Below are 23100 nucleotides of genomic sequence, written 5' to 3' on the forward strand. Positions count from 1 at the left end.
CCAGTGATTCATGGTATTAGGACAGTGAGGAGGTGCACTGTGAAGGTACGATATGGGTGACAACCGTAGCAAACGTACTTAAGGTAGCCATAACAACATGCCGCGTAACTTCTATTTTAGGGACGTACCTTAGCCCGTAACTTCCTACCTTAGGTGGGTAACTTAGGTACACAAGCACTCGAGATTCTTGTTGAGTCTCGAGTCCTGCATAGAAACATTTTGCATGGACCACCATCAGGTGGTGTGTGCATCGTCAACGAAGAAGTTACGATGGATAACGACGAGCAAAGTTTTTCTAGGGCACACGGAAGGCACAACAGATGACACAAGAGGGCAAACAAAGTTTGAAAAATATTCAATGAATCATGTTTATCTTGCTATCTGATATCCTTAAAGCTTTATATTGTATCCCTATGGGTACCTATCAGGTATCTTAGGTGGGTAATTCAATACGCTCGGAGACTAAATAGAGTAAACTTTAGATTCCTAGAGCTTATGATATTAGTAAATGAAGATAACCGAAGTGTAGCTGTGTCCAGCTAGGATATAAACTCACACGTTTATTCTGCGAAGACTTATATATACGCGTGGTAGAAGTAAATACCTAGTGACAGTGTGATTTTATACCGTACCTCTCCCTATTTACGTACCTAGGTATCTAATTATAGGTATTTACTAGACGACTACTTTGAGCCTAACTAAATTAGCGAAAATCAAGATTGGGGACATTTGTTAGGGATTTACAATGTCTTGGTTGTGTTCATATCGTCTTTGTAACATTTAAATCAAGCAATTATATTACTAACAATGCCCTCCTTTCCAATTTCCAAGTATACACGCGCTAGTCAGAGGTTAGTGATATAACCCTTAAACAGGTACCTATGGTAACGTATAAATCTATATTTTTTATCTAGACTATAAGCTCTAGTGCTTCAACCCTTCATTTATCAGACTGCTTAGCTCCTATTAGTACATACTGTAGTTTTACCAACACTCGACAACTCATTTCTGTGGCTTTCCCATCGCCCTCAGCTTGGCACCATATGTCCACAGAAGAAAAGGGGCAGGCCACCCGATCACGACAAACGTGAGCGCAAGGACGCTGTTGCCCCAACCATATCCTAAGTTCTGATACATCGCCGGGGCGAAGATAGGGAACGCGAATCCGGCAATACTGCGCAGGAACTGCGAAGCTGCCGACGCAGATGCGACATACTGGCGATAGGCGTCCATCACGTACGCCTGCATTGACTGTGTATTGTTGATGATGCCACAGCCGAGAATGGCGATGCCGACGTCGGGGACTATCCAGGGCAAATGCCTCTCTGCTGTCCATCCGTATATTAACAGGCCTAGTGGGATGAGGATAGCTCCGGGAATCATGAGCGGCACGCGATATTCCGGTGCCGTGTTATTACCGGCCTTGGATTTTAGGTACGCCCATAAGCGATCCATCACTCTACCACCAGCCTGCGCGGCAATGGTATAACCGATGACAAGAGCGATATAGTTAAGCCCGCTCTTTGTCTCGCTTTGCCCGTATCGCTCGATCCATAGGGTTGCAAATGTTGACAGGACAAGATAGAGCATTCCGAAATTGTAGGCTAGGAATATCGCAACAACCTGTAGAATAGGCTGGGTTATAAGTAGTCGTAGAGGTCGGGTTAGAGAAACAGATAGCCTGCTTCTCAACGTCTCAGATGCAGCTTGTGTCGCGGTATAGTAAGGGTTCCCCGTACTTTTCCGTAACTTAGTCGCTCTTCTATTGAGCAGGATGACTTCGTATGTTTCCGAGAATACGAAGAAGGCTACAATTACGAGAAACCCATCGTATATAGAAAGGATCCAAAACGTCCACCGCCACCCGATCGATTGCGAGACAGCACCTCCTATGATAGGTCCGAGTGCTGGTCCTAGAAGAGGAATAAATGTGGAGATGGCAAATGAAGTTCCGCGTTCTGCAGGTATCCAAGTGTCTGCTAGAACGGGATTGCTAATGGCGAACTCGGCGCTGGCCCCGATGCCCGAAAGTATCCGGCTCGCGATGAGAAGACCGGGCGTCTGGCTAAAGCCAGCGACGGTATTCCACAGGATGTAGAAACAACTCGATAGCATCCATACCGGCCGACGTCCAAAAACCTCAGCGAGGGGCGACAGGACCATAGGGCCAAATGCGAAGGCCAATACGAAAATAGAAAGGAATATCTGAGTCTCTTCCTCGTCCGTCTCGAGGTCTGCTGCGATGCTCTTAAGGGCAGGAGCCAGCATTGCACCAGACATGAGAGTCACCAAGCCTCCATTAGAGAGGAGGATAGTTATTGTCCATTTGCGCGTTAGTGACCAATTATAAGGGTGCTCAGGGTCGCCATCGCCGCTCCAGGTAACCTATTAAGGGTTTAGTAATTATTGCCCCAGACCTCCTATATTTAGGTAGGTAGTATCTCTACTGTCTTCTGATCTGAACCCCGAGGCTGGCATCGCCTTTCTGTCTCATCTCGCTTTCATTTGAATAGGAACATTAGGTGGTCAACTTACCAATAGCGGATCTACCTCTACCTGTGCTGAGTCGGCAAGCGGCTCTACGGGTTCGGTGTTGACCGGGTATTTTTCAGCGTCTTGGGTAGTCATACTGTATACGATGCTTGAGAATTTGTCAACCCCCGTGCGAGAGGAAACGATGTATTTAAATAACGGCCCAGGGGACCCATTATAGGGAATCCTAAAGGTAAGAGGAGAGGGTCTTTAGCGACGGGCATAGCTCTATTGCCATTATATATAACATTATATATCTCGCTGGGGTATTGGTGCAGTCTAGAGTACAGTACCCAACAGCTGACTGCATTAGCGAAATTTACAATTATCCCCCTGCCATACATTGGACACCAGAACAGTGGTACCCCTATCGAGCCTCGCCTCGCTGATATGTTTGGGCGGAAATCATCAAGCAAGTGACCTAATATATGTTGGAACAAGATCCAAAGTATATCTTATTAGTGAATAGGAATCGAATCTCGGTTTGAAGACGTAATGGCGACCCTCGGGTGCGATTTCGGCGCTGTGAATATTGAATACTATTCATGCTGAAAAATGGAAATCCGGCGTGATGCGAGAAGTGCTCGTATTCCGTCGTAACTCCGAATATGCATGTCAGTTCCTATAGTTTGTGTAGTCTGTTGGTGACAATGCATAGGTATTACGTAGTATCCATGCCCACTCCGACAAAGAAATTCCGGGAATAGAATCCTATTATCAGATGCCCGGCCATTGTCTTATCAGATCACTCCCAGGCATCTTATTGGTGGAACACATTCACTCTGTAAAGACAGTGTTGACCCCACTATTCGGGCTTGTGATACTTCAACCTCAAGGTAAGCTTCTGAGTCATAAACTCTACCTATTCATAGATCCACAACCAATCGGAGATCGGAATACTGGAGTAACATTCCTAATAGGGAAATAGGGAAGAATAAGGCGTCAAAGAGACTAACCCATCCAGGTTTACGATAGGCTAGCTGTATAGCTGAGTGGATGCAAACAAAGAATTATAGATGGGCTCGAAGCTTGAAGTTAACGGAAAAAAGTAGGTAAATATAATTGAACGCGCTACGAGCGACATCTCATAAAAAAACAGCTAACATACACGATCCTAGTATCCCAAAGTTTCATCACCATCCTCTTACAAACTACTGGCTTTTCCCAACAGTGCTCTTAGCTACAACCAAGTCTCCGATAGCTGAAACAGGCACATTACCCATGATATCGAAAACAGCCACGCTGGCTTGGAAGTCCCTTCCGATCCAGTTACGCAGCTCGACCGCCATTAGGGAGTCGACACCGTAACTAGAAAGCGGCTTGTTCAGCTCTACATCGTCAGCCGAGATGGCCATGGAGCGCGCCAGCTTCTGGGTCAATGCGCTAATGACGATCTGGATGCGTTCGCTAGCATCTGCCGTAGATCTAAAGAGAGCGGCCACGTCTACACCTGCATCCTTGGAGGCGCTCTTGGCCTCTCCAACAACATGGGAGAACGGAGAAAATAAGGGCCTGGTTAGCAGAGACGGAGGTGTCTGACCTTTGACGAGGAAATCAGCCGGTGTGCGCAGACCGAAAAGGACTTGGCTACCAGTAGGCGATGGGACAGGCTCCGAAGGATCGCAAAGCACACTAAGAAGGGCCAAGAGCTCCTTGTCGTCAATCTTCTGCATGTCATCCCAGCTCTTTCGTTGACGCTGGTATGCTTGCGTCTCTGCGACGATACCGATGTTCCTCATCCAGCCGATATCAATCGAAACTCCCTTTTGGCCATGCGCAACGCGGTACCGTGCGAGCGCATCTTGGAACGAGCAACCACCCGCATAATTAGACTGTGCTAACGCTCCGCACACACCGTTAAGTGAGGATAGGAGGATAAAGAAGTCTAGGTTCTTGGGTAGCAGTTCGTGTAAGCTCAAGGCTGATTGAACCTTAGACTTAATTGTGAGATCCCACTGGGCGAAGGTCATGTTGTCGAACACGGCGTCTTGGAGAACCATGGCGGCATTGATACAACCCTTGACAGGCGGCATCGTGCGCCCGGCCTCCTCGAGGACCTTGGCAACAGATTCGGATGAAGATACGTCGCACGCAGGTGCAAAGACATTGACGCCGCGCTTTGCCAAGTCCGAAATGACTTCGGCGAGCACGGGCTTCGAGCTACCTGATCTCGATGGCACGATCAAGTGCTTTGCGCCTCTGTCGGCCATCCATTTGATGATGGCGCGACCAAGACCACCGGATCCTCCGGCAATCACGTAAGATGCGTTCTCGTCGAATCTCCACGATCGTCGTTCCAGAAGGAGTTGCTAGATCACACGTCAGTTTGCTTTTTCTTCCAGGTGCTTCATTATAGGGATTACTTACCGGAACCACGTCAGTGGGCTCAACATTTAGAATGATACGTCCAATATTCTTTCCGCCCTGGAGGTAACGGAACGCCTGTTCGACCTTCGACACGGGGTAGGGGTGTAGCGGGCCGGGGTGTTGTACAGTACCCTCGTTCAGGAGACCAATAGTGGCTTTCAGAAGGTCGTAGGTTAGCTCTGGGTTCTTGAGGATGACATAGCGTAAGTCAACAGCTGAGTAGCTGACGTTCCTGGCGAAGCCGGCCATGGGTAGCGATGAGTTGGCCTTAATATCAATTACACCGATCTCCACAAAGCGACCAAATGGCGCCATGCACTCCCAAGTTGACCTCAGGCTATCTCCCGAAAGTGAGTTAAGGACTACGTCAACACCATATCCGTTGGTCACTCGCAAGACTCCTTGGGCGAACGAAGTGTTTCTGCTGTTGAAGATGTGATCATCAGGGATGGCAAAGGTATCCTTGAGGAATTGCCTCTTTTCATCAGACCCAACAGTAGCGAATATTTCGGCTCCCTTCGATTTCGCCATCCAAATTGCCATTTGACCAGTGCTACCAGCGGCAGAGTGGATGAGAACCTTGTCGCCCTTGCGAACACGGGCGAGTTCGATCATAGAATAGTAGGCTGTCATGCCAGGAACTAAGATCGATGCGGCAGCCTCAAAAGATAGGCTATCGGGAATCTTCAGAACGGCCTTGTCCGAAGCGCGCGGATGTGTTCGCATGCAGTCTATCGAAACCATGCAAACTCTGTCACCTGGTCGGATCTCCGGGTCGGTGTCGGGTCCTACTCTGGTCACGACACCGGCACAGTCAACACCTAATTCGTTGTCCTCCAAGCGGCCCAAAGCGCACAGAACATCTCTGAAATTCAGGCCCCATGACTTGGCCTCAATTTCTACTTCGTGCGGGAGAAGTTCTGCTTGCTGCGCGATATCTTCGACAAGTTGTAACGAGTCCAGGGTTCCGGTCTCGCCAACGGTAAGTTTTAGTGACGGTCCTTCCGAGAAAGGCTTTTGCTTCAATTGCGGATATAGGAGAGACCGGAGCGTATCGTTACCGGAGATATCCTCTGCGACCCTACCCGTAGTGAGTTGGCCGTTGCGGACAATGTACTCTAGCTCCCCGGTCTTCGATTCAAAAGCCGCCTTGTAGGCCTTGGCGACATATTGAGCATAATCAGCCTTAGTCTCCCCCTGAGACTCAATCGCGACTGTTACGATGTGCTTTTCGCTTTCTTCGTGTCGAATAGATCGCAAGAATCCGCTCATAACACCATACTGTGAATACTGTTCATCTTCCAAGCTCGTCGCCGTGACCCACAGCAAAGTCTGTGCGTGCTTCAAGAGTCCTTGAAGCAACTTGAACTTGTCCTCAGACAGCGTCGCAAGGAAAGGCTTGCTCATCTCAGCAATGCAGACTACCGTATCATCCTTGGATAGATCTGCCGTTGCGACCTGATCGAGAGCAACGATCCGAGCCTGCTGATCTTGCGACTTAACAATGCTAGTGTGGATCAAGTTAGCCAGCTCGTTTTGCTCGTCCGACTGGCTATCGACAACAAGAACAAGTCCCGACTTATTGGAGGCCGCCTCGCGGACTTCTTCCGCGGCCCTAGATACGATTATACTGAAGATATGGCAAGCTTCACTCTTGTAGTCTCTGAGGACAAGGTCGTTTCCGCTGAATCCTGTCCATTTCAAGACGTCATCCCACTGCTTCTCGGGTATCGCAGGGGATAGGCCTCGCCACTCTTCTCGACGACCCCACCAACCAGGCACGAGACCGAATGTGAAGTTTGTGACGACATCTTGAGGCGCAATAACTTCGAGCAGTAAGAGGTGTCCAGTCGGCTTAAGGGTGGTGCGCACGTTCTTCATCGTAGCCACCAAATCTTCCGTGGCGTGCAGAACACTTCCGGCGACGACCAAATCATAAGAGCCCGGCTCGAAGCCTTGGCTTTCGGCGCTACGCTTCATATCAAAGGTCTTGAAAGTCATCCTTTCCTTGTAGTCTTGCCATCGTGCTGTCGCCTTCTCAAAGAAAGCGGGTGAGACGTCAGTATACGTGTATTCTGCGAACTTGAGTGCGCCACTCTTCTTTTCGAGTTCCTTCAAAGCGGCAATGACGCGGGATGTCATACCACCTGTTCCGGCACCAACTTCGAGAATGCGGAGCTTAGGGTTCTCGTGGGTAGCGAGGTCCAGGAATTTCAGCATTCTGTGGTCGCACACGTGCTCAAACATATCTGCGTAGAACACGTCGGCCAAGTTTGCATCAAAGATAACCTCCAACGGGTCTATTTCGCCCGTGAGGATATCAGTTAGACGGCGTACTACTGTTGTGTGTAGCTTCCATGGTGGGTGAAGGGCTTCGACCTCTTGAAGGAGAACCTCGAGTTCTTCTTCGCTTATATCTTCAGCTATTCGTTCGGCAGGGACAGACTTGACGTGGTGTTCAAGCCACTCTATATGCCTCTTCTGAGAATCGGGGACCTTCTGACCCTTCTCTCCGGACAGCAGTTTCAAAGTCTTGGAGACCACCTTGTCCAGGACGAATGTCAGCTTCTGATGATGAAGTAGCATTGTGTTCTCATCTCTGACGAAAGTATCAGCGTCGACTGCAGATTCGAGCTGCTTCGGTTCGATCAAGCTTAGCTGCGGCTTCCAGTCGATGCTATACAATAGCTTCTTGGCAGCCTGGCTCCCTTCATTCTTTCTTGACACAACTCCAGTGACTAGTCTTCGCATTGTGCACAGCACAGATCCATCATCCGCTAAAGCGTAAATAGAACCCTCGTCGCTTTCTCGGCCACCTTTAACTTCAGACGTCGCGAACCACTTGACCGAAGAAGTCTCAGGTTGTTGCCATCCGGTCTGTGAAAACCATCCATCTACTAAACGTACTGGAACATTTGTAGCATTGGATAAGTCTAAGCCTAGAGTCGTACTCACTCGCAAGGCATGGAAAGCAGAGTCCAGGACCACAGGGTGAACGAGACTTGTTGTCTTCCACTTTGACATGTCGACGCGAGCGATGGTGTTTGCCTTGCCATCCCACCGAATGTCTTCTATAACTTGGAATGCCTCTCCGTATGCCAAGCCATGCTCGGTAGCGTCCTCATAGAACACTTGGGAGTCAACAGGTCTCGTGCATAACGCTTGCGCTTCTAGGAACCGGTCGGCAATCCGCTGGTGGGCCTGTCGACGTTCTTCCTGGATATCAGCTTGGGTGGGCTCTTCGTACTCGACTTGGACGCTGGCCTTAAAGCATTCGGTCCATCGATCATCGTAAAATGCATATATCGTGATATCGGACCAAGTAGATTCTTTCTCATACGGTCTCTTCACCGGTCGCAAATGAAGCATAGTCTCCGTCCGGTCTTCCCAGGCTTCCTTGACTACGATAGGGTTCATAAAGTGGGCCTCCTTCACGTAATATCCTGATATTTTGCGGCCGTCGGGTTGGATCTGTTGTACGGCTTCCATCGCCATTATCAACATTCCTGCAGCAGGATAGAGAGTGGTTCCGCTGATGACGTGGTCTCCAATCCATGGCGTAGTCTCAACACTGAGGAAGTTCCTCCACCTCGGCTCGAGCGGGTTCCAGTCGAAAAACCTTGCTCCTAACGTCTCGCCCTTGGTACTCTCGCGCAACCTGAAATCTCGACTGAGACGAGACTCGGCCCAGTACGTCTTTGAGTGGTCGAAAGGATACTTCGGACAGTCGACCAAGAAACGATGAGGCTGTTTGTCAGACGACTCTTGGTTTGCCGCTGGGATGGATACTGCGTGCCCATGGCAGAAAAGTTGCCCGAGAAGTTCCAGAGTAGTCTGGACCGCAGAATAGGATCGATGAAGTACATAGCTATACCGTATTTGCTGTTTCTTGTTTTCGGCCTTCGCCAGCGTATCCTGAACCGGCCGACGCAGCGCGGGGTGAGAGCCAACCTCAATCAGGTCAGTAATATTTCCTAAGCCTACCTTCAATGTTGATGTCTTCTGTGTTAGAACATCCACGGCATCTGAAAATCTGACGGGAGAAACCATGTTATCAACCCAATATTGGGGCGTCGCTAGCGAAGCTGGCTTAACGGGCTTTCCTGTAACTGACGAGACCATTGGGATTGACGACTTAATACCCTTAGGGTTATTGTCATCAAGAGAACCCATTTGGCGTATATACTCATCTGCAATTTGAGACATAGAGGGTGAGTGATATGCAACACCGGTCTTAAGCTTCTGAGCGAAGATGCCATCTTTGTCGAGTTGCTCCTTGGCGATGTCGATGGCACTCTCCTTGCCAGAGAGCGTGCAGTTTAACGGGCTGTTGATACAGGCGATATTAATCTGGGCCGCGACCTCGGCGCTGATCTTCTGCAGATACCCTTGGACCTCGTCTTCGGAAAGATTTACAGATATCATAGCCTCCGGAGAAGAGCTCGTAGCTCTAAGCTGCCCAGCCAGCTGTCCTCGGAAGTAGGATACTTTGCAAGCTGCTAGCAATGATAGTGCGCCAACCGCATACCTTTAGGGCGTAAATTAGAATAACAGTAGGCATTCAGGGGTAAGCAAACTCACGCTGCGGCAATTTCACCAGATGAATGTCCGACCACTGCTTTTGGAACGACGCCGAAACTCTTTAGTAACTCGATCAGTCCTAATTGAAGAGCTGTTGATAAAGGCTGGCTGTATTCAGGGCGGTCAATATTCTCCTTATTGTGAAGCTCATCTATACAAGTATTAGTTATATCAATAATCTCATAGATCCTCTGATTTCTTACCAAATATCGACCATTTACAACCCAGGCTCTGGTATATCTCATCAATCTGTTGTAACGTCGTCTTAAATAAGGGATACTTAAGAAGGTCCGAGCCCATATTGGCATATTGGGCTCCCTGACCAGTGAATACAAAAGCTATTCCAGCATCAGCAGAACTTCGAATTGGTTTGGCTGCTGTAAGTTTCGCATCCTTGGATCCGTCGCCAGCAACGGCGAATGCTCGCCAAAGCATATGACTTCGGCGGTTGGCCAATGTAAAAGCTAAGTCGTCAAGTTTGCTTGGGTTATCTGAGATATGGCTCTCGTAGAAGGCTTGGTAGTCCCCAACCATACGTTTGAGGGCTTTCTCGTCTGCTGCAGACCAGACAAGAAGTCTTGACGGAGACTCCGCTTGGTGGCCATTAGAATGGTGACCGTTTACTCCGTTACTATGACCATTAGTAGCACCATTCGTCGAACCATTTGCTTTGTGAAGCACGGTGGTGCAGTGGTTTCCAGATAGCCCTCGTTCTTGTACTGCAGCAAGGAATTAGCATTCAAATCTTGTTAAAAATCGAGAGCATTTCTCAGGCGCCGTAACTATTTTTCAAGCCGACGAAGAGGTCCCGTGCCCAGAGAAGACGAAGAAATATTTCAATGTAACATACGGTAATGCAAAGCATCGTCCAAAACAACGTGGACATTTGTTCCTCCAAATCCAAATGAATTTACTGAAGCGCGGCGCACACCTTCAGAAGGCCAAGGGACGTTCTCGCTGGGAACCTGCGATAATGTTAACCCAATAATTAGTTTAAGGATTCATAATAACCTACCCTGACATTGTAGAAATCTGCGTCGATTTTCGGGTTTATCTTTTCGAAATTTGCATTTCCCGGTATTATACCCTTTTCAAGAATCACTAAAGAGGTATTAGCCACTACTGAAAGGTTCAAATATAGACCAAAAGGATGCTAGAAACTTACATATCGACTTTAGAACGCCAGCTAAGCCACTGCTTCCTTCTAAATGTCCGATATTTGCTTTAACAGAGCCACTGCGATATTGTTAGAATTTGAGATTCAGATAAATAACCGTTCATTGACATACACATAAAGAGGATCTTCTGGCGAACGGCTTGTTCTGAAAACCTTCCCTATAGCTTTCATTTCGATTGGATCACCAACTGGTGTTCCCGTCCCTAAAATGTGTTGTCAGCAATGAGTCTCCTATCGTCAGGACACATAATTACCGTGAGCCTCGAAGTAACGCGTAACGTCAAGAGGCAGATTTGCCTTCTTGTAAACCTGACGAATCAGGTCTTCCTGAGCCTGAGGACTGGGTTGTGTAAGTCCCGGCGTGTGGCCGTCTTGGTTTGAACTAGTAGACCTAATAACTGCTCGAATCATATCACCATCACGCACAGCGTCCGATAGTGGTTTAATCACGAGGGCAATAACGCCTTCTCCTCGAGCATAGCCGTTTGCACGGTGGTCAAAGCTGTAACAACGGCTATCTGCAGATAAGAAATTAAGTGATGATAACATCTGGTATATAGTAGGGCCAAGAATCAGGTTAGACCCAGTGACAATTGCCTAATGAGATCATTAACACGAAGAATCCAAATAAGTAGATCATCTGGTAAAAATCATTTACTTACAGACGATGCTTCGCCAGCCCGTAAGGACTGGCAGGCAAGATCGAGAGCCAACAAGCTGCTCGAGCAAGCCGAGTCAACGTGAATACTGGGTCCGTGTAAGTCGAAGTACCAGCTGACGCGGTTGGGTAAAATTGAGGCAAAGGTTCCTGTGACTGCCATGCGAGGTACATTGTCGGGGTCTTGTGCAATCATCCTCTTGTAGTCATCCGTCATTGAAGCGGAGAATACACCACAGCGTGAGGCTCTGAGCCGGTCGAGTGGTATTCCGGCTGTATATCCTTCGTTAGTGCCATAAGCGTGGTGGGATTTTCGATACCTAACTCACCATTTTCGAAAGCATGATATGATGCTTCAAGAGTCCACCTTTGCAATGGATCCATAGAAGCCGCTTCTTTCGCGGTCACGGAGAAGAACGGCGCGTCAAACGCTCCTGGGTCTTCTGTAATAAAGTGACCGCCTCGACAACGAAGCTATAGAATATTAGACAACGTCTATAATATAATGTATATAACATGATTAACTCACATTACTATCATTGCTCGATTCGAACGAACCATTCTTAATACGAGACTCTGGCCACTCGGTCATCAAATTCTTCCTGTCCTGGAGTACCTGCCAGAAACTAGAGACGTCGTTAACATCTTGAGGAAGCTTAAAAGAAAATCCTACAACGGCTATGTCGTCAGTCATCGTGTCAGAATGTAATTATACCCCTTATCTAAAAGCTATAGTCCAGTGGCCAGGTAGGAGGACAAAAGTATGCTCGAAAGCCTTCGCTTAGGAATAGGCGTACCACCCTACCTTTATAGGAAGTGTCGTCCAGAGCTACTTGTCAACTTGTATCTTTTCTGGACCATCCTGCTGGGTAAGACTATATTCGGGTGCCAATCAGCAATGATGTCACCCATGGTTCGGCTAGGAAGGTGTCCAACCGCTATTCGTAGGGCCAGGGGAAGCAAAGTGAAAGTCCAGATAATGGATTCATGGGTGGAATACAAAGCTCCTAACTGCAGAAATTTGATTTCATTGGATGGTCATGCCGCTATGTATTCCTCATATAGACTATGCCAACGCTTTGTGGTATGCCGGGTATGGTAGCCGGTACGTACGATCCATCCTCCTACGTGTGAAGTTAGCTGTAACGGCCTGCTACTGCCTATACTATGGACTAGTGTAGTCCTCTAGTGACTAGTTAAAGAATCTTGGCCGGCAGTTAGCGGTCTATATTCGTTTCAGTCCGGGGCTAGAACCCAGTATGGCTCCGCCTGGGGCAGACACCGCACAAATTCACAAGCGCTTTTGCCCTGGCCAAGCTAGTCTGGGTAATCGTAACCTAGACCGTTGTAATGTGGGTATGTCTGTGGGTATGCCTCTGGGTAAGGTGGGTGTGGATATTCAAAGTGACTTCTGCTGCACTACGTAGTTGCAGCTCTCCCATTAGATTCCTAGGAAACGGGAGTGGTGAAGAAAGACTGTCGCGGATAAAAGCCTTTAGATTCGGATACATACTTGCACTTCCATGTAGCTAGCTAACCGGATGGGGTCGAATCAGGGAACTTGCCGAGACCACTTAATATCGTAAGATACTATAAAGCTCATGTCACGAAGGAGGTAACTTTAGTGCTAGAACTGATCCACTTAGCGGTATATGGTTGACTTGAACAATTCGTCGAAGGGGACTGCTCTCTGCCACGTACGTCAAACACCGTTGTTGGAGCTAGGCATACATACAATAAGGAGGTATATATAATCTAAAATTAAAACGCCATGGAGTCTTCACCAGCTTGGAAGTCTACGGCCCTTCGCAACGAATCATAAAGTCATAACCAGTCGTGCCTGTGGTAAAATACAATACCCTATCCCATCAATTCATGATTCTAGTGTAGTTGGGGTTTAATAAACCTGTCCTCTACGGCTTGATCATCAGACAGTTTCGATTCCCACAATTTGGACCAAAAGGTCGGGTATTGCCTAATTCAGTAAATCCAAGAACCTTGCCGGGCGGACTAGAGTATGATATGAATGCAGACGACGAAACTTAGTGAGCCATACCGACAATTCGTTCAAGGTTATCGGCTACTGGGACGGGACGTGGGCAAATTAGAAGTTGGAAGCGACTTACATACTGTGGTAGTGTAGGCACAGGGGTGCCGATCTCGCGGGACGAGTTTAAAAACCAACTACCATTAGGACCCGAACAGGGGACCCTTAACAAGGGTGACAAGGGTAATAAGGATAACAAGGGTAATAAGGATAACAAGGGTAATAAGGATAACAAGGGTAATAAGGATAACAAGGGTAATAAGGATAACAAGGGTAATAAGGATAATAAGGGTAATAAGGATGACAAGGGTTTTGAGAAAGAATGGGGTCTTGGTCACCTCGGTGTACGCTATCAATGATGAAAATAAACTACATACGCTACCCGCGATGCATGCAACTGTCTGTCACTGCTGCAAGCCTGAACCTTAGTAACGGGTCATCAGTAGTGAAATGAGGCTTATGTGTTATTATATTGCGTTTGGTGGCTGGCCAACTGGTATTGGGAGTTCAGATAAGAGGTAAGGAGGTACTTAGGCTGTCAGGGGTAGTTGGAATATTCTTCAATGTGGAGAATTCCCGAACGGCTCACCCCGCGACTCCGGTTCACCGTAATCGGGTATATAAGTAAGTTATTACCTAGGTACCCAACCTATGGTTCGGGTTCGTGGGGTGTGTGATCAGCGTAAGTCTTAACTAAGTCTAATCTTATTAACACGATATGCGCTTCGGGGTTCTTATAATTCTCATGATGCATTGTAGCAATGGATAAACATATCGCATATGCACCATGCGTGACCGTAGGATTCAACACGCAGCTGTTCTGTTGCAGTGCTTGTATTGTATAAGAGAGCCCGGTTAGCGGTTAGCTTTGGCAGATAACAAAACTGTTTATAGAGAATGATTTATCATTTACCGTTTGAACTTGGTAAAATACGTAATGTAGGTACTTTGCAGGCTAGACAGCACAACCTACCTTAGCTTCTTGGAATACATACATACTATGCAGTGTATGAGTTCAACTGTCCGTGCGGTTACCTCGCTTGCTAGATATCCCTGCTGCAATATATATATCCTTGTGAGGATCTTTTTAAATCTTGTAACTAGGTATTCTTCTTTTACATCATATAGTTACTATGTACCCGAGTATAAGTAGTTGAGCTTATCTATTACGAGTTATAGAAGACATGTCATTCTTTCAATATGCATTTTTTTCGCTATAAATTTGTTGTGCTACGTAAGCGATAGTGTGGAGCGGTCCCAAGTGAAAACGAAGGCTTCAATGTGCGTATTCTCCATAACAGATAACAGGTAACTAAAATGTAACCTCGTCAAAGACATCTTAACCACTTTCCACGTCCATGGGCCCTCAGTTATGGTAGACCCCATAGGCTCGATAGAGTACGCAGTAGCGCAAAATGACAGTTACCGAATGTTTTATTTTCCCGCGTCGGGTCTCTCGAAGCTATTTTATCTTACCCGTCTTCGGGCAGTTTCGGTTTCGTGATCTTACTTTAATGTTAAAAAGGCAGTCGATCTCCTCTGACTGCTTACGCGAGATGATTTCATATATACGAAAAGCGCAACAGCCAAGTTCTCATGGAAATAAAACTAAAAGAATCAGGAGATTTCGTATGTTGATAACAAGTACCTAACACACGTAATGAGACGTAATACCTATTGTACGTACCAAACCCCGACCAACAACACCGCCTTATGCTTTGCATTAGAACTTCCCGAGTCTAAAGTTTCCGACACATCATCATTCAGCTTGGTACGAATCTCTAGGTAGCTATGAGGTATACACCACTCGGTGGTAAAATCCATGGCAATACCCACGCACAAGATACCCTAAACTTACGACAATAACTTCTTGGTAGTGATGTTAGGTATGCTCGGAGGGACAGGTGTTGAATTTTGATGTCCCGGTGCGTTAGGTAGGTGAATACATGGCGGACCGGAATCTTCACGGCCGAAATCGTGGGCAATACTGTCAGCTAAGACCATAACCGTCCCACAGGGACCGCTGTAAATCATCTCGGCTTTTTTTCCCTCCTTTTGGGTAAACAGGGCCCCCTGTGTATGTACACTACAAGCGACACTAGTGTAAAATCCACCTTATCCACAAGTAGTGGGTTACAATAGAGACGATGAGCTAATAGCTATGTCAGCTATGTATAGGTAAGTATCGACACCGTCGTTAAGAGTCCAAAGGTAATTTCGGTGATAGCTCGTCGGCGATGATGGATAGGTTAGGTACCTAGGTGTACAACTTAGCAATGGAAGTTAAGATAACTACCTTAGGTACCTAGGTAATTAACCTATTTATCAAAGTATGTGCGTCGCACGACTTATTTAAAAATGTCATATTATATACTTCGGACGAATAAAAAATGTTTAATCTAAGACAGACGCACATGCAGACGTTGTAGAACTCGACCGACGTATTACGAAAACGGTTCTTCCAAGCCTCTGGGATGGTGCTCGCATACATATTACACGGCATAAACCACGCGTGTATAAAAGTTATGAATAGTCGAAATTATAACTACCTGTTAGTGCTGAACGGAATATCTTTTGCTACTTTGCTTTACCTCGCCTCGTTCTAGTCACAAATTATGAACTGTATTAGTGCATTTCATGCAGGGGAACCCCTGAAATACACTAAGGATCTCGAACGTTTGACCCCCGCGTAAGCATGGCCCGTCCCGATTCCTTTTAATAAAGGGACTCTATTTATTAGGCGTCACTCCACCGTAGCAACGCTAATGGCAGTTCGTACCGACATTATTACTGGCCTTATGGTTATTTCTCCATCACGTGAAGCCAAACGAGTGAGACATACGTTAGGTATACAGATAATAGGTAGGTATATAAATATGTGAATCAAACAACTAAGTCCGTGAGGTTCCTAATGCGTGGCGTCTTTCAAAATCTGCAATCGAAATGATCAAACTTGGTGACGATATAAACACCAATGGAGTATATTACTTGTTGCGTCGACATGCATAGATAGTAATAAGGCACTGATATTGTATGACGAACAGAAACCGATATCAACCGTAAGGGTACAATACTTTAGGGAGATAATAATTCGTTCATGTACATCACCAAAAGCTAAGACTTAATAGTCCGCGGGAATAATATTATTCAGTATATTTTTCAATGACCTCCACGCCGGGTCACTCTTCACGGCCTGTCTTGCTAATTACATACAAAGGTGACCTCGGTCAATTTTGACGAACCGTATTCCAATATGCATTAATGTTTGCTTTTTTTCATAACTGAATGCGCGCGCTGATATACAAGAAATTCAACGTAAGGCGCCGGCTAACCTTTTCCGATGAATCGTACCCCATCGTGGCCAGCACGAATATTATATATTATACTCTGTTATCCCCATGCCAGAGGGCGCCGTGATCCATGGTGGCACCCTTGGCATCACTCACATACTCCTGCTTTACAGTCACGCGAGTGGTGCGTAGGATGCCCTGATCAAACTTGTCGTCTCTGAGTTGTTCTGTCGACTCTGATGGCTGGAGGTCCTTCATCGGTACGCCATACTCGTCGATCTTCTTGTACGTATTCGTGTGGGTGTGGGTTGTGACTGATGACGCGGTGGGCTTGTTCAAACTACGTAAGTGGGTGTTTTTCAACCCTACGAATGATCTCGCCGCCCGTCGCATTTTGTCAAGAACGCCGTGGTCTTTTAAAATCTTCGGAGTAGAAGGCATGCATGCGATGATGAAACCGCATGTAATTTCTGCAAAAGCCCAAAACATCACGGGTCCGAATTGGTATATGGCGTCCGCCTCGGATACAATAGCCACTTGCGTCGTTACTCGGAAGATAGCCGAAATACAAGCCCTACATGATTGCAAATTAGAATATGCACAAACAAGATTCGTCGTTCCCATAACTTACAAGATACCAAGGGAGAAGAAAAAGGAAACACCAAGCTTCTTCTTCAACGATAACTGCAAGTTCCAGATAACTCTTTGAGGAAGAACCAACATGCAAACGTCGATGAAGAGGTTAATCGCAGCGGACGCGAGACCGACAAGAAACTGGTTGTTGCAAGTCCCGGGAAGCGTCAAATCCCAAATCTTCTCATACGGGAAGCAAATGAGGGATAATGCGATAGGGATCGAGATCAAAAGCGCGATATTTAATCCCATGAGTCCATAACAGCACCACATAAACGCATTTCGCGTACCGGCAGGAACGAGTACTCGCGTCCACTCGATCAAGATCGCTATCTTGATAAATGGAATTGTAATCGCATATGCAATAGCAGCATAATGGACATCCTGTTTTCGTTAGCTTCCTCCAAACAAGCCAATTCCATGTCTTAAATCTTACAAAAGCGTAGGGAATCGTATCCTTAACGCGGATTTCATATTGATGAACAAAGTACCCAGGGTGTTCTGTCAGTCGGAGCCCGAAAACTGTCCAAAATATGAAGAAGCCCTAGCTAAATGTTAGTGATATCACAAGGGAACTCGGCAACGGTCGAAACCAACAAAAGCGAGCAAAATCATATCTAGATCGATGGAATAATGTCAGCAAAAGAATCCTAAGCGCCAAAATGTCAACGTGGACAACGTACAATCTTCCGGCTTTAACTTCTTGAAGAGGAAAATTCTTGCGTAGAACCGAATTATCATGCAAAGACTCGAGACGACGACGCAGGCGGCGATGACACCGTAGGCCAGAGCGTTGTTATTTGAAGGGTGGTCGAAGTTGGGTGTAACGCCATCCGGGGCTGCTAAGGCTGGCGCATTGAGAGCCGCCTGTTGTTGGTCTTTTGGGAGATACGGTATTATGTCCGACATCGTTGATTTGTTGTGAAGAGTCGCGTGCCGTCTACTACATGCAAGACGAAGATATTCATGTGGGTTTACAAGTATATAAAAGAGTCCAATGGTCAGGATCGAATAAGGGGGAGTGGAATCGTAGATAGAGTATGAGATCCTTGATAGCGACAAGGGGTTTGGTGGAAAGGAAGAACCCCCAAAGGCCCCCATGGGTCCCCTTGCTACACACGGACTCTCTTACAACGAGAACTCTTATGCCAAACCTAGCGAAGCATTGTGAGAAGCTCATGATCCAAAATCGTTCCCCAGAAGCCCTTGTCCAGCGGGACTCATTCCCGTTAATTCCTAGCCATGGGTCGGATTCTAGTGCTTATTCTACCCCTTGTTGCCCGTGTATTAGGGAACACTCTCTCGCCACGTCCCCGCTAAAACTGTATAAACCTGAGGCTTTGACAGGTTCAACGCTATAAGATAGTCGCTATAGAATACAGGGTGTGAATGCAGGTTAGTGACATTATAGTGGATCATTAATAATAAAAACGGCCGAAGCATCAACGGCACAGGTAAATTATTTTATACCTGCATGTAATGTTGGGCACATAAAACTTGCACAAGTCCATTTAAAATAAGTACGAGGGAAAGCAGTAAAAATGAAAATAAATAAAAATAAAAAAAAACCCCAACGCACCCTCAGGTACCGGTTATACGTTATAGACAAAATATCAGAATTGCTACGTCCGTCGAAACCTCGTCACGTAACACGTAACCCTAGGCAGAGGTTTTATCGCATTGTATTGCACTGACCACGACAAATGTGACCACCCACGAAATTCTATACTACCCATGCAAGTATTCGGAATCCCAAGCCACGCAAGCCAAGGTACCTATCCAAGCCATCGTAATCACCTAAAACGTCGGGGAACCGGCTGATTTACTCATGACTTACAGTAGTGGGTCGGTGATTTAACATATACCACGAAATAAATACACTAGGTATCTATTTAATCACGTCGATCCGGGGATTGGCCCACACATGTAGGCAAATGGCAAAGAGATAAAGAGGGAAAAAATATGGCGTTAGTGGAAGAAAAAAAGGAAGAAAAAAAAAAACGTCATGCAGTATTTTCAAAAGCCTGACTTAAAACAAGTCGAACTCTTCATTAACAATATACTTGTATGGTTCTAGGGCCTTCAAAGCATATTCAACTCTAGACGAAGACGATCTTCTTGCAGCGAGAGAAATTAAGGCTTTAAACCCCTTATGCATATAATCTTGGAGACCCTGCGCCTGTCATATCTCAGTTTTACGTATTTGGCATTACCCAATACCAAGGTCTAGGTACAGCATAGCGATTCGGCCATCTCCAGAATGAGGTGGCTTTGTTTACATGGAAGGGGAACCAGCGCACAGGTACACTTACCTTCCCCATGGCGTGCTCGGAGGCAAATAAGCTGATGGTACCTGAAAGATATTTGAGATGCAGACGGGTAAGTATCTTTCCTTGTCCTCCCCCGTCCCCGACGGATATCACACTAGGCCTGGGAATAACCGCTATCTAGTAAGGATCAGGGAGGCTCTCGGCCGGGATCACGAATTCGTGTTTGTGAACGGCACGGTATCAACCGAGCCAGATGTCGGTAAGTCCTCCCACGATGTAGTGCATTTCCCCACGGTAGAAGGCTCACTAATATAACGAGGGGCCGATGCGATCACCGACGAGTTTTTCGGCTACGTCGCCCATGATGCAGACCAAGATCGAGAACTCTGTGACAACATGATCGAGTTTGTCGAGAGTCAAGGACCGTTTGATGGGTTTATGGGATTTTCCGAAGGCGGTACCGTGGCCGCAATGATGCTTGTAGAGGACGCCAGGCATGGTTCGTTTGGTGGTATCAAGTGCGCCGTGTTTTTCTGCGCCGCTCTACCCTTCGATCCCGACCAGGCCCGAACTGGCGTAATCCGATATATCGATCCCGACACGGATGGGGTTCTCCTGACCATTCCGACAGCTCATATCTGGGCCCAAACTGCCGGGGCACATGAGATTAAAGTTCATCAGTCTCTAACCCGAATCTGTGATGAGAGCGTCAGGGAAGTGTTTCTTCACGACTTGGGTCACGATGTGCCGGGGGCAAAATCGGACAAGGGTTTAGCTGGAGCTCTCCGAGCCATTGAACACGTGATTGAGAATGCTATGGACAGTACCAGATAATGGACAGTGCCGGATGAACAATATGTATTGAGTAGTATGTAGTATACGGATTACATACCCTATGGAGTCTATACCCTATGGAGTCGGTATACGTGTATGTAATAAAATTCTACCGCTGGTTCCATTGTTCCAAGGATCGCAGATTTTGAAACTTCGAAGCAGGGGATCTACTCCTTATCCACGTCTGCGGAATAGGTAAAAATACCCGCTCTCCCGCCTCAGTCCCACTTCAGTCCCGCTCCCTATTTTACTTGGCAGAATGGCGTCAAAATAAGTGCCTAACAAAGGGAAGACTTTTGTAAAATATGTTTTTGTGACAATATCAAGCAATATACATATAAAGTTATTATAATATAAAATAAGCTCTAAACTATATTCTAATATAAGTTTTAAAGGCAGTCTAAAGTATTTCGCTGAGTTGTGTGAATAAGAAAATGAGCCTTCTGGTATGTTAGTACTTACAAAATCGACACTTTTTTGACGCTACCTAGATATTCTGCTTGGCCATGTACAAACCTTGCAAATGCATCTTCGCATCCTTGAATATTTGGGTCGCTACCATAAAGACCATACAGACTCAACGAGATTTTAATATGCACTCGTCCGAGTTCCTTACATTAGGAGCCTCGGTTACGGTAGTGTATCATCGCTTCTACTAGTTTATTCCTCGTCTACCACCCTCCTAAACAAGTAATCGAATGGATCATCAGATAGGTATTCTATCAGATTTAGGTATAGCTATACAGGTGGCGTGATATTATACGACAACCCGAAATTTTCGAGACTCAAACTGATGTCTCCACCTATGTCAACAGTCAACAAACACTATCACCAGATTCATTTCGCGCTTTGGCGTCAAAGATACAGTAGATAGGTATTTAAGCAATCATATACGACTACCCCAAGTGTGATCACACAATGTTTATTTCATATCGATAAATCTGTGGTCATACGGTTAGAGAAACTATCACGAGATAATGAATGAGTAATATGATGAACCGAAGCTTAGAAGTCATACAACTCAGGCTGACCACTATACTATACTATTCCCCTTTTTCAAAGTGCGGAAATATTGGTGCAACTATAGGCTGGGACATCAGTCGATATATCTAGAGATCTCTGGGACTAATCTTAAATTTTTATACGATGGAGGTACTACAGAGACAATATTAACCTTACCCTAGATTTTAAGAGTCGATTCCAGAAAGCAAGCTTTGGTATTCCCTAGAATATCATCATTACATCGGCTGTGATCATGTCTTCGAATCGGACCACAAAGGATAATCAATACCCCAAGCAATTTTCATCCAGGTAAGATACATTGTTGCAACTATTAAAATGGATAGCGTAGATACAGCTCGGTGACAAAAGAAATAAGGAGTATTCTTATCCAATATCCCAACTCATTTCAAAACATCTCACCTTCAGTCTCTAACCTGAGAGACACGAAATTGTCTCGTCGAAGCTTGAAGCTATCCCTGAGATCTGCATACATCCATAGTAGCAGGCCTGGACAACGAAGAAGAGACTAGGATATCGTCTAGGTGCTAACTGGCGATTGTTCGTCTCGGTTATTTTTAAGCTTAGCTTCAGGCGGACCGAGTCTCAACGTTCCTTCCCGTCACTATGCCGCGAGGCGACAGATTATTCTATTGGCTCACGGACCACTGCGCCTCTATTATCAGACGGCCTCCCATTTTTGGCTAGGACATGGAAGTCTGTCTATCCTGCATGTTCCGTCGCCCCGGAAGCGATCGATGCCTTTAAAGTTAACAGCTCTTCTCTGCCGAGACACCACTCCCTCCTCCGGCTGTGCTTCTACATATGCACTCCATTATCCCATTATCCAAGAACAAGGACCCGAAACTTGAAAATACGGAGCCCCTATCGATGGTACCTGGATCCCCGCCATACGTTCCCGGCTCTTCTATGACGATAGTATCGCGCAAATATCCACAATCTAGACCCTGCCAAACCCTGCGTACCTAAGCGATCTACATATACTATACGAGGGCAAAGACTCTGTCACGTGAAATTAGCAGGATGCAGAGAACAATCCTACATATGTACATACTCAGTTAACGCCGCAGTGAGTTCGGCGATGCCATTGTCGCCTTGCCTATTATGGCAATGCCTTACTAAACAGCATGACAGAAAGATCCTAATCCTTGCTCTGTTAAATTCAGATCTAAGCGATCAAAACATTTAAGCCTAAAGTCCTTCAAGAACACGACAAAGCGCCTGTAATGATCTATCTCTTGCAGGCATTTGATATCTTACCAAGAGGTCCACTTTGATACAAACCCGGTTGTCCAACCCATCGAGGCTTCAAATTTTAGATTTTAACAATCCTAGGGTTTGGAACGAGAAAACCGGCAAACAGTGAGCGGTGTAGCCAACACTGTGGTAAGGATGATTCGACACGATACATGGTGCCTAGATTACAGAGTTAAGTCTCTTGAAAGGATATTGCCAAACTGACGGGTACGAAATCGTATAACAATATGGTGTTCTAGACTACGAGGTCCAAATGCTTGGAATATGGGTACCTAGGTAGGTATCAAAGCCCTCGAATACCTGCTATGTATAGGGTTAATGTGCAGTTACTTATTCATTTCCAAAGCAGAGGTCGGGGAATCCAACTTGCACACGAATACCTTAGGTGCCTCATAATAACATCACATAATTACTAGCCTGGACTATGCCATCTC

General features: G+C 46.3%; 4 protein-coding genes across 4 annotated transcripts; 1 reads left to right on the top strand and 3 right to left on the bottom strand.

Moving 5' to 3' along the window:
- Positions 1 to 1002: 1002 nt before the first annotated feature.
- F5Y00DRAFT_255122 (MFS general substrate transporter) lies at positions 1003 to 2628 on the bottom strand (the record flags this gene model as incomplete). The annotated part of the gene is made up of 2 exons (XM_048010261.1): positions 1003 to 2385; positions 2536 to 2628. The coding sequence occupies 2 exons, from the start codon at positions 2626 to 2628 to the stop codon at positions 1003 to 1005; spliced, it is 1476 nt and encodes a 491-aa protein (XP_047861598.1).
- A 939-nt stretch (positions 2629 to 3567) lies between these two features.
- F5Y00DRAFT_245737 (uncharacterized protein) lies at positions 3568 to 12749 on the bottom strand. The gene is made up of 12 exons (XM_048009014.1): positions 11845 to 12749; positions 11645 to 11789; positions 11320 to 11588; positions 10912 to 11254; positions 10770 to 10860; positions 10646 to 10716; positions 10496 to 10581; positions 10331 to 10445; positions 9684 to 10199; positions 9481 to 9631; positions 4900 to 9427; positions 3568 to 4841 (listed from the first exon to the last, which is right to left on the bottom strand). The coding sequence occupies exons 1-12, from the start codon at positions 12007 to 12009 to the stop codon at positions 3684 to 3686; spliced, it is 7638 nt and encodes a 2545-aa protein (XP_047861599.1). The 5' UTR covers positions 12010 to 12749; the 3' UTR covers positions 3568 to 3683.
- A 3741-nt stretch (positions 12750 to 16490) lies between these two features.
- F5Y00DRAFT_245741 (uncharacterized protein) lies at positions 16491 to 18504 on the bottom strand. Its single transcript, XM_048009015.1, has 5 exons — positions 17969 to 18504; positions 17883 to 17902; positions 17722 to 17829; positions 17284 to 17669; positions 16491 to 17226 (listed from the first exon to the last, which is right to left on the bottom strand). Exons 1-5 carry the CDS (start codon positions 18384 to 18386, stop codon positions 16743 to 16745), a joined length of 1416 nt encoding a protein of 471 aa, XP_047861600.1. The 5' UTR covers positions 18387 to 18504; the 3' UTR covers positions 16491 to 16742.
- A 334-nt stretch (positions 18505 to 18838) lies between these two features.
- On the top strand, positions 18839 to 20541 carry F5Y00DRAFT_245743 (serine hydrolase FSH). The gene is made up of 5 exons (XM_048009016.1): positions 18839 to 19056; positions 19125 to 19587; positions 19646 to 19664; positions 19737 to 19814; positions 19875 to 20541. Exons 2-5 carry the CDS (start codon positions 19546 to 19548, stop codon positions 20387 to 20389), a joined length of 654 nt encoding a protein of 217 aa, XP_047861601.1. The 5' UTR covers positions 18839 to 19056; positions 19125 to 19545; the 3' UTR covers positions 20390 to 20541.
- Positions 20542 to 23100: the final 2559 nt, after the last annotated feature.

Source organism: Daldinia vernicosa (assembly GCF_022497035.1).
Source record: "Daldinia vernicosa strain CBS 139.73 unplaced genomic scaffold F5Y00scaffold_53, whole genome shotgun sequence".
NCBI classification, from domain to species: Eukaryota; Fungi; Ascomycota; class Sordariomycetes; order Xylariales; family Hypoxylaceae; genus Daldinia; species Daldinia vernicosa.

Bases quoted from the DNA above. Each gene is read 5' to 3' on its own strand.
- F5Y00DRAFT_245737 (XM_048009014.1), bottom strand. From the start codon at position 12,009: ATGACTGACGACATAGCCGTTGTAGGATTTTCTTTTAAGCTTCCTCAA. The intron at 10,861-10,911 runs GTAATTATGTGT...AACACATTTTAG, and splicing joins GCGTTACTTCGAGGCTCACG to GGACGGGAACACCAGTTGGT. The intron at 4,842-4,899 runs GTAAGTAATCCC...CGTGTGATCTAG, and splicing joins AGCCCACTGACGTGGTTCCG to CAACTCCTTCTGGAACGACG.
- F5Y00DRAFT_245741 (XM_048009015.1), bottom strand. From the start codon at position 18,386: ATGGGGGCCTTTGGGGGTTCTTCCTTTCCACCAAACCCCTTGTCGCTA. The intron at 17,830-17,882 runs GTTGGTTTCGAC...ACATTTAGCTAG, and splicing joins ATATGATTTTGCTCGCTTTT to GGCTTCTTCATATTTTGGAC. The intron at 17,670-17,721 runs GTAAGATTTAAG...TAACGAAAACAG, and splicing joins ATACGATTCCCTACGCTTTT to GATGTCCATTATGCTGCTAT.
- F5Y00DRAFT_245743 (XM_048009016.1), top strand. From the start codon at position 19,546: ATGAGGTGGCTTTGTTTACATGGAAGGGGAACCAGCGCACAG. The intron at 19,815-19,874 runs GTAAGTCCTCCC...TAATATAACGAG, and splicing joins ATCAACCGAGCCAGATGTCG to GGGCCGATGCGATCACCGAC.